The sequence below is a fragment of the Thermobia domestica genome, chromosome 10, assembly GCF_964235325.1.
Source record: "Thermobia domestica chromosome 10, izTheDome1.hap1.1, whole genome shotgun sequence".
Classification (NCBI taxonomy): Eukaryota; Metazoa; Arthropoda; class Insecta; order Zygentoma; family Lepismatidae; genus Thermobia; species Thermobia domestica.
In genome coordinates, this window is record NC_137463.1 from 214,055,187 (window position 1) to 214,071,740 (window position 16,554).

Consider the following 16,554-nt stretch of genomic DNA (forward strand, 5'->3'; position numbering starts at 1 on the left):
CGGCTAAATATCATAGCATACAGTCGTATGTAGTACTATTTTTATTTTTTTTTTCCGTTTACCATAGTATGCAGGAAATTTTTCAACCAGGACACTGGAAATATTCAAGTCATTCCAGTAGACACTATGCTTTATTTATAATTTCCGATCAATTACATGTATACTTTCACATAAATACAGGGTGGACCAATCGTTTAACAAAAATGCATTTTAAATGATCTGTGTATCAATTACAAGACTGTGGAATTATTATAAATTGTGTCATAACAGTAAGTTACCCAAATTAAGTGTTAAAAGTTTCCTCCATTATTTTCAATACACAAAACATTGCGCTACAGTCATACGGTCTTCTTTTTGTTGTTACACGTTTAAGCCTATGGTCTAGAAAGATCCGATACAGACCTAATCCATTCAAACCTTTTATTCAAGTTAAGGATTGGTTGTCGAGATGGATGTACACTTTTCGGAAAATGCTGCACAAATAACTCGCCTGTTCTTGGTAATTGCGGTATGTAACCAACATTTTTGAAATACAGGCACACGTTCATCCTTTAATAACTTTCTATTAATTGTAAACTTACTTAATTATAATGGGCGTGGCTAAGCGGTTAGCGTACGCGCCTTTGGCATGGGAGGCCCGGGTTCGATTCCCGGCGGGAGCTCATGTGGTGCAGCTTCCACGTTAATCAGTAGGTCCACGTCTCATATAGCTTCGCTGCTGAAAAGGGACGTTAAACTCTAAATCAACAAATTAATTATAGTGGGATTTACACACTTTTAAAAAATCACTGCTTGCAACTGAATTATACTAGGGTGTAAACACTTTTTAAAAAATTACTTCTTGCAACATATCATGAACCACCTAATATTTACGAACGCATAACGCATTGTCTACTGCTACTCCCGTGATTTAAAAAAAATGGTTGAATGAGAATGTGGGAGGAAACGGGAGAACCCCAAGACAGACTATGTTGTCCACCATAAACTCATATGACCTTTGATTGAAACCAAGGATCCCCGCATAGAGATGAGCGCTCTATTTCTGAACCATTGTGCTGCTACCCATATATATATATATATATATTCTCTTATTTTTGCACATTACTCCTTTATGCCGGCAACTCTGCATTATTTTATACAATGATTTACTTCCTCGAACAACTCACAGCTCAAACATATTATGCTGATATTAACCAACAGTATAATCTGTCCTAACTGCTGCTCCTGCTACAGCGTAGGTATTCCCATATACACCGCATATCAAAAACACTTACTACTATTACATATTCTCTTGCATAACAGGTATTTTTATCGTTTGCTTCTTGTTATCTTTGGGTCATTTTCATGTATTAACTTACATATTTTATTTATTTACAGCTACTTGATATCTGGTGATGCGGATGGTAAATGTTACGTATGGGATTGGAAGACGACAAGACTTTACAAGAAGTGGAAGGCTCATGACAGCGTGTGCATCGGCGTTCTGTGGCATCCACACGAAACAAGCAAAATAGTGACTGCTGGCTGGGACAGTGTCATTAAATTTTGGGACTAGTTACAAAGAACTGCGAGTGGTTTTTGTTTTATAGAAGCTATGAACGTTGTTTCATTGTAAATAACAATATATTGGTTTGCCGCCATATAACACTTTCAATCATTGGATTATTTCATTTTTATTTTGTATTTGAAAAATTAAAATTGTTGCAGAATATCGCAGCGGTAGAAGTTCGATAAAACATGCAGAATAAGTACAAAAATTAGACTGTATGTAATTTAAAAATAAAACCTTGTAATTTTTTAATGTACAGTTTATTCTCCTCCTTTTTCTCTCTTATTTGTAAATATTTAATTGTGAGTGCTTTGAGTGCATATAACAATATTTTAATTATATAGTAAAGTGGTATTCTACACCCTTCATATCAAAAATGATCATTATTGAAGCTGGAGTGCAGCCCACGAACACGACACCGAAACGAAGGTCAATATAATTATTGTAAGTGAACTTCACTTCAAGATTTGAGCGAGTGTACCTGATAGTAAATTCCGTAGCACCAAAATGTTATACAGTTTAAGTTTACGCTGCGTGTAAGGACGTTACTACACACCAGCAGTATAGGCATAAAAGGCATGTTGATAGTTTCACATGTATCCGTTTTTCTCACTTCATCATTTATATAGCTTTTAGCGTAAGGGACCCAAGTTCATTGCCACAGAAATGGAATCTTAATCTTGTCCCAAGACAATCTAGTCGATTGTTATCTACTTTATATGTATCGTGTAAAGCCAGAGTGAACCAACTCCATTTTCCGCCGATTTGCGGATTTAGTATTATTTGGGTAGTGTAGGTATGGTTCAATTTTGTAGAGGCAGAGAGAACCACCGGAAGAGTGTGTAAGATAGCGACATCAGGTAACGAAAATATCACCATTCGAAAACAACCTGTATTTGTTTGTGCCATACTGAACTAAGAGACGTAGAACATGGCTGGCAGCAGAAGCAATCGTGAACTAAGGGCCAAGAAACCTAGCTGTAATAACGTGGAATTTCAAGAAGACACGAGTGATATTAGTGTTAGTGGGTCGTAATATGCTCCTACCACTGACGAAGGTAAGGAAAACTGTTACTTACTACTTTCTTAAAAGTAATATGTAATGTTACTACATTGTTGCTTTCCAGTCGCTGTATGTTAAGAACAGAATTGTGCCATAGTGAACCAAAGGAAAATTGTCCAAATAATCTGTAAATGAAGAATTTGATGCATAAAAATTCGCCAAATGCTAGAGATGAAGAGTAGCTACATGACAGTGAAAGTACTTTTGGTGAACACATGCACGCAATGACTCTATGCATTAATTTTGGAGATAGTTCACTATGACATGATAATGTTCTCTGTATTAGTTTGGAGATAGTTCACTATTAAACGATAATGTATCTATCGGACCGTTCTGTTTCCGGTTCTCACATTTCGCTGGGCTATGATTCCAGCGTTGCCAAGTTGCCAAAACAGCCGAATGCTTCGCAAAGTGCTTGTTTTTACCACGGAACAAAACGACCCAGTATTTTCTTGTTATTTTTGTAGAAGCGAATAAATTAAACATTTGTAATGGAATCAGATATGAGGTTCTCTCTGGTCCCCCTGATCTGACCCTCTGGTGTTTTTAATCAGAAATGCGGTTCCCAAACAGACATTTATGTCAGTTCATATTATTAACGATTTGTTTTCAATATTTTACTTCATTTTTGTCTTATTGGTAAAATAAGAATTCATTGTATTTTGATTTGAATTGTTATTTATGGCCAGTAGGCAACTAATGCTCAGGCGAAGAGAGGGAAGGGGAAGGATGTGAAAAGGCAGCAGTTTTGGCTTTACAGAAGGCACCATTCCAACATTCACCTAGTGGGACTGAGGAAACTCAGGGAACACTTCGGTCAGGATGGCCTCTCGTAGGAGGATTCGTTTGCACGCACGGCACCTAGTGCTGCTTGGCAGGCAGACACTATACAGGAAAGTGAATTCGAATAAGTGCAAAGTTCCATGGTTGAAGATAAAGGAAATAAAAGTTGAAAAGTATAATTCTGGAATAACGTATTATAAGACATCTTTCAATATGGTCGAATATGATTCCGTCAACTTTAACAGAAATGTGAAAGGACGACCAAAAGATCTGGGTTCAGTACATTTATCCGCTTTGTATCCTTCTGGACATTCCATAAGTGCAGCAAAGAAGACATATCTTCTTTATCTCCTACAGTTTGTTCCACAAGTTCACCACCCATTTTACCAGAATCTGCAATCAGTAGAAGAAGATTGTTGTGCTGAAGATCATGAACTTGAATATTACCATAATCATAGTTTCGACAATGACCATGAATTTCATGATATGGTATAAAGGATTGTTGCATTGCTAAAGTTTGAAACATTTTCTAAAACTATTTTCCTGTGTTATAATACGTAGTTAAGTGCACTATGTACAAAATCGTATGTAAGTATAATGCCAAACTGAATTAACTACAAGGCACTGTTTTCCGATATATTTTTCATGTCAGAAAACTTGTTTTTTTTTATTCAAATACTTTATGTACACATTTTTGGTTCTTTTGTAAAGCAAGTTAAGAAAAGAAACTAATAAAATCAATGCCCAGGATTTTTGAATATAACGCCAACTTTAACCTTAATTTTCTCCATGATGAACACTCTGGTGTTTGGTTCACTCTGGTTTTACACGATACATATGATTTCTTGGGTCTTCCCAAAAGTTCGTACCCACTGGATTGCTAACTAGAATCTGTTATCTACTTCTCTAAGATCCTCTTTGATCTTTCCAAAGGTTCTTACCCATTGGATTGCCAACTAGAATCCTGTATATATACTGCATACCTATTTTCCTTGTAAGCAGCTTGTGTTGCTCATCATAGATGTCTCAATTTTAGTATCCATTTGACGAATATCTATGGAGAAGCACACATTGTGAAATTCTGAATCATTTCTCTCTTTTCGTCTACCGTGTGTTTGTTCGCTTTTGCTCGAAAGTTTTCGGAGACCATGAACATTTATTTAGCGATGCCAGTTAATTCAACTTCTATAACTATATTGCTACTCTGCTCTAAGCTCTTAAATTCGTGCAAAGGGGCAATAATAACGAACATCGAAATCAGGACAAGGAAACGTCTTTAACTTCCTCGTGGCCATACGGTTAGCGTAGTAGACCCGACTTCGATTTCTGATGGGTGCTTATATGGTTCGGATCTCAAATTAAGCTGTAGCACTTTTTATATAGCCGTGGTGCTGAAAGGGACGCTAAATCCAAATAACCATCTTTATCTAGTTTACAAAATCTCCAATAGATTAGGTATTAATGGGTCACGTTATCCTTATGGACTAGCTACCTGCAAGGTCGCACTCAGAGAATCGTCTTGCGGGATCAATTTTTAACCCTCTGTCTGTAACATCCGGAGTAGCACAGGGAAGTGTACTTAGACCATTCGTATTCATATTGTACATGGATGATGTGGATAATTGCTTCAATTCAACCTCCAGCAGACAACTGTAAAATCTTCAGAGAAGTGAACAGTACAGAACACTCCGACCTACTTCAAAACAACATAGATAATTTTTCCTCTTGGTGAAAAACATGGCTCTTAAATCCCGTAAGAGTAGATTTCTCTCTAAAGAAAAATATTCTACACACCTCATACAACAACATAAGTGGTTCGTCCATCACGAGAGCCAATAGTCATAAAGATCTTGGAGTTACTTTTGACATAAAACTAACTTTTACGAACATATAAACATTATCACGAAACAATCGATGCATCTTTAAGGGCTTCTGTACAGATCAACAGAAACACGGCATCTCTCTTCCTTAGCAACGTTCTACAAGGCAATAATTTCTCCTACAATGGAATATTGTTCACCTATCTGGACATTGTCAGCTCCTACAAATCTATGAAATTCCATTGTCACCATGGAAGCTTTGGCCTTTGAGTGTGTTTTAGTTTATTCACCAACATTAACTATTCAAAGTTATTATTCAAAAGAATAGTTTTCGAGTACTTTAGAGATTACAAGGGGCAAAATATTACTAAATATTCATCGCACCGTAAGTAAGTTTATTTTGTAATTTTTAAAACAAAACAGCCTAACTAAAATTTTAATGTGTCTTATTAATTATTGGGAAGGATTTCTTTAAGTTGGTTTACCTTACATATTTCTGAATTCCCGTTAGGTATATTTAGATTCGTTTGGTCTTAGAAATTGTAAAATAAATCTATTTATGATGCAATGAATGCTATTTAGTTGTCCTTATACTTCTTACGATACAATAATTTACGAATCATGATTATTCCATGCACGTCCGCTTGATCTCGTGATGTTTAATTTGTTTTTTACGAGGTAAATCAATAAGTAACTGCAATCAATTTTATTATTCAATAGCTGGAAATACCCATTCTTCGCATGGGGGCTGTATTTGGAAGTCAACGCCTATGGGAGTATCACCATTCATCTCAGCGACTACAGAAATTATGGATTTTGTACTAATACCGGTCATTTTAGATTATTTTTACATGCCTGGGTATCTTCCCGACCCGCAGCCGAATGGGGTGAATTTTGGAAATAATGCGATCGGAGTTCCACAATTGATTTCAGCGACCGCGAAAACTATGAGCTTGACACTAATATCGGTCATTTTCTACTACTTTTACATGTCCCGGTAAACGCCACCCCCTGAGACCCCCGCACCCGGTTCGAATTTTGGAAAAACACTTTGTCTTGGTCTGAGGCTTGGACCAAGGTACCCGTGACCAAAATTTGGTAACTCTCGATCCACTCGTCTGGTCTCCAGGCTGCACACAGACACAGACAAAACAACTCTTTATTTTATTTGTATTAGATTAAATTACCACAAGAGTACAATAGTTTTATTCATATCATTTTCAACATAGTCACCCTGCTTTCCAATGCACCTGGTCCATCGTGCATAAGCTTTCCGATACTCTCTGCAAACAAGATTTTTAGTTGTACAGCATGCTAAGAATACACCGTTTCCTTCACCTGTTGATCGGAATTGAATAGACGGCTTTTAAGGGCATCCAAATAGATGATAATCCGATGGGGCGAGATCGGGACTATATGCCGGATGCTCCAACACCTCGAAACGCAGTTCTGAAGAGTGTGAGCGATGTGGGCGGCGATATGTGGACGCGCATTGTCCTGCAACACAAGAATACTTTCCAACAATCGACCTCTGTTTATTTACGAATTGCAGGCTTCAAGTTGTTTCCAGTACATCACTGTACCTTTTACTGTTTATTGTCCTCTTTTCCATGAAAGTCTAGGATTGGCCCTTGTTAGTTCCAAAACATAAGTATCATTATCCCTGCAGAAGGTTGACTCTTGATTTTCTTGACGAGAGATCCGGGATGCTTCAATTTCATGGTCTGGCGTTTGCTCTCTGGTTCAGAGTGATGAATCCACGTTTCATCCCCAGTGATGATTCGCCTGAGAAACGCTTCACCTTTGTTAGCATAACGGTCCAATAGGTGAGGGCAGAATCTCACACGGTTTCGCTTGTGCTCTTCATCGAGTTTTTTTTTAAAAGAACCTATCTCCTACATCCTTCGTGAAAGTTGAGCCTGTTATACATGATGTCATATACAGAACCATGACTAATCTGCATATAAGTTGCTACTTCATCAACAGTCACTCGTCTGTTATTCAGAATCAATGCATGGACTCTGAATAACGTCATCAGTTATTGTTGTAGCTGGATGGCTTGTTCTTTCCTCGTCCTTCATGCTCGTTCGACCACTTTTGAATTATTCAATTCACTGGTAAACACATTGTCCCTATTTTGTGCTGAAAGTCTTCTATGAATTTTCGCTCCAGGTACACCTTCAGACTACAAGAAACGGATAACAGAACGCTGTTCTTCTTTGGTGCGTACGGAGAGTGGCGCGGTCATCTTTATTTGGCAACAGCACAAAGTAAACTGATCTGATAACGCTGCAACCTACTACAAGCGAACCTAACGGTGACACCTAGCGTCTGGTGAGTATACAATGCCGTAGAGGCAGCCCAAAAAGAAACAGAAAATATTGCAATTACTTATTGACTTAACCCCTAATGTGTTTGAGAAGAGGAATTTATTTTAACATAAACCTAACAACCAACAATAAAATGGACAGTTATAATTCATTTTATATTCTATGCAGTAAAGATCTTGAAGATACTGTAGTTACTTAAGGATTGAAGATTGAGGCTAGTATAACACGGGAGGATGGTGTGTGAGAGAGAATTTGGAAAGAAAAGGCTTTCGAGTGCTTAAAGCGTGTAGGCAGAATTATATGCGGCTGTCAAATATTAAGGATACAAGTGCGTTGTCAAAAAGACTGGATGCATATTTTACTTTGAGATCATCACCTTCTCTCCGGAGTTTAGGAAAGAAATTTGACTACAAAACAAATTTTTTTATTTGTGGACAGTAATCAATTCTAAAAACTGCGTTGCATCGTAGGAAGGAAATTTATCTGGTAGTAACACTAGAAATCAAGAAAGGTCGCTCGGAACCGTTACCTACAGGCTTTGTAACTTGACACAGGTTGTCGTGACAAGGGTGTTCCCTTCCAGCCGCCGCTGGGAACACATGGAAATAAGGTGCTGGAGAGAGAGCTGCAAGTGTGGCAAGTTAGAACTGTCCAGGATAGAAGAAATTAAATTTAATATACTCCATTTGATTGATTTTTGTTGGGTTGGCAACTAAGTTCCCGCCGTTTTTAAAATTAGAATTATCTGTATGACATTAAATACTTTTGGCACGAAGTTGTACATCATTCGAAAGAGAATATATTGTTCTACCTAAATATATGTTTCGTTGTTACTAAGATACTTTTTTTTTTTTTTTTTTTTTTTTTTTTTTGTTATTTACAGATCATTAACATAGAATGTCAAGTTGCGAAGAATGAACATTTTCGACACCTCCTTTTTGCCTTTAATCAAGGTTCTAAGGCCACAGAAGATACTCGCAACATTTGTGCTTTGTATGGAGTGTGTGCTATAGCTGGAAGAAACGATCGTGATTGCTTTGCAAAGTTCAAAAAAGGAAATTTTGACCTCAAAGACGCCCCTTGTTCTGGCCGTCCAGTTGAGTTCGATGAAGAGCTGTTGAACCATCTTTTTCATGAAAATCCGCGTCAAACAACAAGGGAACTGGCAGAGACAATGGAGTGCTCCCACACTACTGTAGAGAAACATCTTCACTCAATGGGCAAAGTTCAGAAGTGTGGAGCATGGGTGCCTGACACTAAAAACGGGGGAACTTAGTTGCCAAACCAATAGTTTAGCTTCCCTTTTAGGAGCAAGGCTGTATGAAATGTGGACCTACAGCTTAGTATGGAATCCGAACATGAACTCCCTCCGGGAATCGAACCAGGGTTTAATAGAGTCGAAATGTAGGCGAGTAGGAATATGTTTTTTCAATGTAATTGAAAAAAAAATCCTATTATCATTATAAATGCGAGTACGAAACACTGTTTTCCAAACTTCACAGCCAATACTTTTAATTTAATAATTACTTAACACCTAAGACGTTTGCTTGTTGGGAAAATCAAATGGCAGGTTCATGATTTTAACTCTCGTAAGATTCACTTGTGCGGCCATAATGTACACATGCTGATAGACTGATCAAAATGAGTAAAAAGCAATTTATTTTGAGCCTTAGACGTAACTTTACTGTTTTTGAATTGGACGAACATGCAATATTTTTAGTTCTGGAGTTGTAAAGCTTGTATATCTGAAACTATATCAGGAAAGTATGCACATAACCACGTATACGGGGTGTTTCAAAACAACACCGACAACGTTTGGGAAGTGATTCCTGACACTAAGAAAGGCAAAAAGTATATACCAACCTGGGTGCACAAATGCTTGCTTTCGGAGTTATAGGCTACCGAAAACATGAAAAGTGAACTTTAAAGGCCCAAAACTACGAAACCTACCGTTGTCGCGTCAAGACTTCACTTAAGAACTAGTGCGTGCTCTATTCAAATATCGAAGATTCAGAATCCTGCGGAACCTCCGCAGCTATTTTATAGAGGTAGTTGACGAGTACTTCAAATTATATTCCCGTAGCCAAATTCCCTCTATAAAAGCTGTTCCAGAAGCACCGCAGGATTCTGAAACATGGATATTTAGGTAGGGCACATATTAGTTCCTAAGTGAAGTCTTGACCCGACTACAGTAGGTCCCATAGTTTTGGAGCTATGGAATTTTAAAGTTCATGTTTTCAGCAGCCTATAACTCCGAAAGGAAGCATTTATGCACCCAGGTTGGTGTATACTTTTTGCCTTATCTTGGTGTCAGGAATCACCTCCCAAACGATGTTGGTGTTGTTTTGAAACACCCTGTATAATTCAGCTGCGCTGGGGCATATTGTGCGGGTGATTTTGTCAAAGCTAAATTTTATATTGTTATTGCGGAGTTCTTGCACAGTACCACTGACACTGGAATCAGAAACCACTAAAGAAATGACCCATGAGGTTATGTTCAGTAGAGCAATATACCGAACAAAAGTCGAAACACGCAAACAATTTCACTATTTCCGGAGCCAGTTGTCATAGTCTACTCCCGGCAACAGCCAACCAGTCATGAAGTCCCAACTCGGCTATTTCCATGCTATAGGCCTACCTGCACTCTTACTCAACACGTGTGTGGATATAACAATTGATAATTTCGTCTTATAAGAAATATATGTTTTAAGTTACTTCCGGGATTTAAAATTCATGTAATCTTTATACTGTTGTAGATTATGCCCCGATCTCTTTACCAAAATCCATTTCAACATGTTTCTCTTTATATTATAGACAAAAAATTTCGCCTGCCGAGTCCAAATTCTATGTAGCACCTTTAAATGTACTAGTACACCCTACGGATGCCACGAATAATATATATAATATGCACGAAGGCATATAAATAACAGTTGACAAACGCGAAGTGAACATGGCCGACCGAAGCTTTAGGAACAATTCGGCAAAGCTGGTTGCGGCTCGCTGTCATAGTTCCACCTACTGGTCGAAAAAGCCTAATCGCACCGTACCCGGCTTTGCTCCGAATTCAAAATCGAGCCACTCATCCTAACTGTAAAAGCAGCCCAAATATCGAAACTGATCCGAATGTACACTCATGTCCAAAATGATTGTCGCATATCTATAACTGTCTTCTTGTAAGAATATAATTTGATAATGATTTTGCAGAGTACTTTTAATACTGATACTATGTGTATAATCGGGAAGTGTATATTTGTGGTAAATTTCATAGGAAAAGAATTATAAAAACGAAAATTAGAATGAGTAAAACAAAATGTTATTAAATGGACAAGGAAGTTTTATTTTCCTTTTATTGTTCTTATTTACTGCTCTTTTGACATGAAATTTTCCACATACATGTCTTTGCTGATTATACACATACTACATTATAAGAAATACCGGGCGAATTCGTTATCAAATTATATTCCTACAACAACATAGACATAGATATGCGACAATAATTTTGGACATGAGTGTACCTATACATTCGAGCGATCTTGTAGCCGTTGTAGATGGAGAACCGAAAGAGCATAGCGCCATTTGCTAATGGGGAAAATAATACAAATGAGTTGAAGGCGAATAATTAGGTCTAATTTTAAAAGAGAAAAGAGTAAATGCAGAATTATCAGATTTAGTTCTTACTTACGTTTTGTGTTCAAGTTATATTTGTTTCTGTCAAAGTATACCAATGCAAGCGTTTTTCTAAAGGCATATCTGCACTGAAGAATATTTAGTGACTTATAGCTCTGTTACCAAAGAGACTATACTGTTATAGTATTGTCTTATATATATTTTTTATCAATAAGTATTGTTGTTAACATTATTTCTTTTTACACAATCAGACAATTTCTACCTATCTATTAAAAGGCTACAAAAGCAATAATTTTTTTCCTATGCCAGCGAAAAGCCAGCAACCGTTAGAAGGTTGCGCCTTCTGTGCGGTAAGAGATTATGCAGATAATTCATTGGAGCTCAGTTATCATTTGATGGGCTATGAGATTTCGTAAAGTAGGAGCAGGATGTTCTATTTTATTTTCATTAAATGGGATTTAGTCATCATTTTAGTCTATTTTATTTTATCATTGTTTGAAAATAAAAACGCCAGAGCTCCAACCTCTAACTTTGATTTTCAAATCTTTGATTTACGGTTATTTGTGATTTCACGTTTAACAGAGACAATATTTTAAAGTTTGTGTACTTTAAATAAATGTTGAATAAAGCCTTTCTATTCTAATAGCTCTTCTTCAAAATCAAAGCAAATGAATTGTGTTGCCATCTTTGGAGTTCTTGTAAACTATACGTTTGTGGACGTTTATATGTTTGTGGCCAATATTTTCGACAATGAGATCTCGGAAACTATAGTCTCTAGAAAGATGACGTTTTCACTGATCGATTGCAAATTTTGCGTAGATTGACCAGTTCTAACTGAATGTTTAAAAAACTGGCCATTATTTCTTTATTACATTTTTACGGTTACACTGGAAGCGTTGAAATTAAAAAAAAGTAAAACATCATATCCTACGCATTATACATTCCAACACCACATGATTGTAAACATGGGTTGCATATCTCTCTGGCATTTGTTTCATGGCCAAATTGTAATGAAAAACGAAGGATAACCATTTCTCCAGTCTAAGTTGAATCTATCTTTTGTGGGGTGTTTTGCTCACACCCCACATTGACCCCACACTGACATTGTTTGTGTAAAGAGTATTGCTTATTACATGCTGCATGCAAGAAGAAAGAAAACACTGATCATACATGAATTAAAAACTCCAACGGGAAGTAGGCTCAAATCTTGCAAACGGTGCGAGATATTGAAAAAGTAATCGAAAAAATTTCCCCTTTTCGGTATCTCTTGCCGATTTTTATCAAGACATTTTTCACTTGTATCTGTAAAGGGACATGTACAGATGTGAGGAATAACAAGAAGATTCATGCTTATATGTGAATGATGCGCTGTGTAGAGAGCGCAGGTTCAGCTAGTCTATATATATAAAAAGGCTAGGTTTATATGTTTGTCCGCAATCCTTTCGATGATGACATCTCAAAAACTACAAGTGCTAGAAACGTGTCGTTTTCACTGGTCGATTCCAAAATTTGTGTAGATTGTCCAGTTCTAATTGAATATTAAAAAAAAAAAAACAAAAAAAAAAAAAAAAAAAACATGACCTTTATTTATTCACTGGAAGTGTTGAAATTAAAAAAAAAAGTATCATATCCTACGCGTTGTACATTTAAACACCACATGGTTGTAAACAGGAATAGTATATCTCTCAGGCGTTTGTTTCATGTCCAAATGATAATGAAAAACGAAGGATAACCATTTGTCCAGTCTAAGATGAATCTTTATTGTTTGGAGTGTTTTGCCCAACACCATATATCACTGACATTATAATTGTGTGTGTAGTGTGTTTGCTTATTGCATATTGCATGCAAGAAGAAAGAAAACATTGATGATACATAAATTAGAAACTCCAGCCGGAAGTAGGCTCAAATCTTGCAAACGGTGCGAGACATTGAAAAAAAATCCCCCCTTTATGGTATCCCTTGTCAATTTTTATCAAGACGTCTTTCACTTGTGTCTGTAAAGGAACATGTATTAGATGTTATGAGGAATAACAAGGAGATTCATACTAATATGTAAATGATGCGCTGTGTAGAGAGCGCAGGTTCAACTAGCTCATAATTAAAAACTATAAATAAATAGAGGTGACTAGGGTAATGGGTATTACTTAAGGAAAAATTTATATCTAATGGAAAGATTTGCTTTTCAAATGTACTGTCGACTATCTCGTACTGAACTAGGAACTTTGTTTTATCTTATATACGAGTAAGATACGATTCACATTTACCAAAAAAGTAGCTACACCGAAAAACAATACAACTAAATTAACAACTATTTTCCGCACCTTGGGGTAATTGACAATGTTGCTAATAACTTCCTACTTTTAAGCGAAAAATCTCGACAGAAATTTTGTAAAGTAACACTTTCGATAATTAGAATTCTGGCTGCGTACGCCATCTTGAAAAGCGCTACCTTGCGTCTTATATTACCTTGAATTTGTATCCGTAGCTGACATTGAGGAAACGAAGGAAAAGAAAGAAAAGGGGAAAAAAACATTGGGTCGCCGTTATTCCTTCTTACACTATAATTTATAGACCAGTAAACACAACGCTACTTACTCCAGATTCTTGTACACTACTTGCGTTGTCAATGCTAAGGAAAAGACGAGGAAAAGAAAGAAAAAAAAATCATTTAGGATAACACCATATATCTTGCATCTCTGTTTATTTAACTTTCCTTGTAATAAACGCATAACGAAAGACTCTCATTGACATTTATGATCGTGGATAGCTAGATTCAGGAAAAAAAAATATCTTTATATTCCGTTTAAGTTCCTCAAACCTTTTAACGCCAACACCACTCAAAGATAAATAACAATATGAATTAAGCCACACTGTACTAACAATAAGAGAGTTGTTTACATTTCTAGACAATAGCACAAATCCTTGGTAGGCTACTTCACCAAAGGAAATTTATCGATTACATTACCACTCGTGAACATCTCCTTGCAAAGAGAGAGAGAGACCTACGGCTGCGTCGATTAACCTTCCCCCTTTTAGCACATAACTTCTCCACTTCACCCGCATCCAACTGCTAAGAGGGTATTTCCCTCGACATTTACTATTAGCAGCGGCGGTAATAACATTAAACTCTGTAGCACATTATGGGGAACACAAAACCAGCCAGTGAAATTAGACTCGACTTCTGACACTCCCGCATTGAAGTACGAGTGGTATCGTACACCCACCGTCTTAACGTGCTTCACTGATCTAGTGAGCAACATCACAATCAAACGTAACAGAACAACTCGAGAATGCAAACTTTGGGTGCGGCGACTTAATGCTTAGATTGTAGATTATATAGATATACATATGTATATAGTTATTAATAAACAATACGGAATGCCCGCTGCTAGACAGACATGAACTAGCCATCGCTAATCAATCTTTAATTTATCAAATAAAATGCCTGAGAAAATAGACAATACGGAATACCTGTTGCTAACATACATGTGCTAGATGGCAGCTAGTAATATATTTACATCTAGACAACTCTAAGAGATGATCTTATTCAGAGCAAGAGAGAAACGGCTTTGATATCAGACTACCCCGCTGGCGTATGATTCAACTTACTGGATAGAGACTCACTCTCGTTTACTCGGACATATTACGGACAAAACTCATTTCGGACAATATTATGGACATCCGGTGTAAACTGACTCGGATAATATATATATATGTATACACCAAGAAAGACTGAGAATTATTGAACGTATATTATTGTTTGTTCATAAGTAATCTGTAGTAAGATAGTGAACACACGAAGACATTGATATGACGTTAGATATTATATTTAACAATTTGGACAACTATAAACGGTGGACAATTTCTTCCGCAACTTCCCGGATGATGCCAGTTTCTTCACAAGACGGAATAAAAAGAAATAGACATATTTACCTAGTAGACAGTTACCAAAGCTCACCCGACCGTGGTTTCACTTTACGAATAGGGACACTGTGGAAACACTGTGAAACAGCACTCCAGGGTGGCGACCGGTCCTGATGACTCCTCCAACATCTCACCATGTGTACAGCCATAACCTCGGCGTGGGTTGATCACACGACGACCACTCCTGGGTTAATAGCAAAAGCATACGTTCCGCTACTATCTCCACCAGGTAGACAAACAATCACTGCAAAGCTGCTGCAATGTTCATCCTCACAACAGCGACCACAGTTAGACACATTAAATTCCAGAGAGGCAGGCTGAGCTGACAACAAGTAATATAGGACGAAGTCCCTTGCCAAGAAAATATAGTAAGGGTGGACGGAAATTCACCACGTCAAGAGAAGGAGGCCATACATCAATCGAGTTCAGTCCCGGAGACAGCACAAAAGGGATTTCTGAACTTCAGCTTTCATCACATTAACAGTTAGGAAATATCCAACCAATCTCAGCCATGCTTCAAAACGCACAGGTCGAATATTTGAGTAAGTTCTCTTGTGATTCTTGTTTATACTCGCTAGCCTAGCATACCGTTCGACTAAAACAGCTTCTTTAAATATTATATTAAAGAACAGCCACTCACTGCATAGCTCGCTGTAAATTAATATCCAAAAATATGGACAATCGTGCTTCTCACCACACCACGGCCATATTCGCAGTTCGTAGTACAAAGAAAAGGTGAACCAGAGGGGCTCTCCGCAGCCCTCTCACTTCCGGATTGGTCATTCCATACTACGCATCAAAGCGTAGAATGGAAATAACAGATTTTATAACAAAACAAATATAACTAAAGGAGAATAAAAATTATATAAACGAGCATTTATATATGCAGATTCATAATAATCCTTCCGTTTTACATGAAACACAAAATTTTAAATTATTTCAAACGATCCGAGCTACTCTCAAAAGCCGCTCAACGCAAACCAATGACATACAAAGGAAAGTAGCATACTACATCTACACGCACTAGTCCAATTGTCAACCATCTTGAATCCTTCATGAAAGTCGAGAATTGAGAAAATATAATAAGTAATAATATTAGCTGAGAGCTGATAGAACATTTCCGCAAATATTCTCTTTGAGAAAATGTAACGCTCAAAGAGGAACGTTACATCCACCCAGAGGACAAGGAAAAAAAAAGAAAAAAAAATTTCTCTCTTTTTTTTCACCCTATATATTATTAGAAGTTATTTATATGGATAATCTCGAAGAAGTTCATCTCTTCGTTCTTTGGAACAGTTGAATTTCTTCAAATTATGAAAATTCTGCGTTCCCACACTTTCCCCAGTGAGGGTATGCAAAATCACTGAGTTTTTCAGAACCCTTCTAGCCAAGAAAGGGCCCGAGAAACATTTCATATATTTAGCAAATTCTCCTTTAACTGAAGAGGAAAGATGGTGA

General features: G+C 37.1%; 1 protein-coding gene across 1 annotated transcript in view; it reads left to right on the forward strand.

The window, feature by feature from the left end:
* The window catches only part of LOC145662981 (pre-mRNA-processing factor 17), a 58,492-nt gene extending 56,687 nt beyond the window's left edge, over positions 1–1,805 (forward strand). The window contains exon 10 of the mRNA XM_081729076.1: positions 1,378–1,805. Within this exon, the coding sequence (XP_081585202.1) occupies positions 1,378–1,555 (178 nt within the window). The 3' untranslated portion in view covers positions 1,556–1,805. The remainder of the gene's footprint in view (positions 1–1,377) is intronic.
* The last annotated feature ends 14,749 nt before the right edge of the window (positions 1,806–16,554 follow it).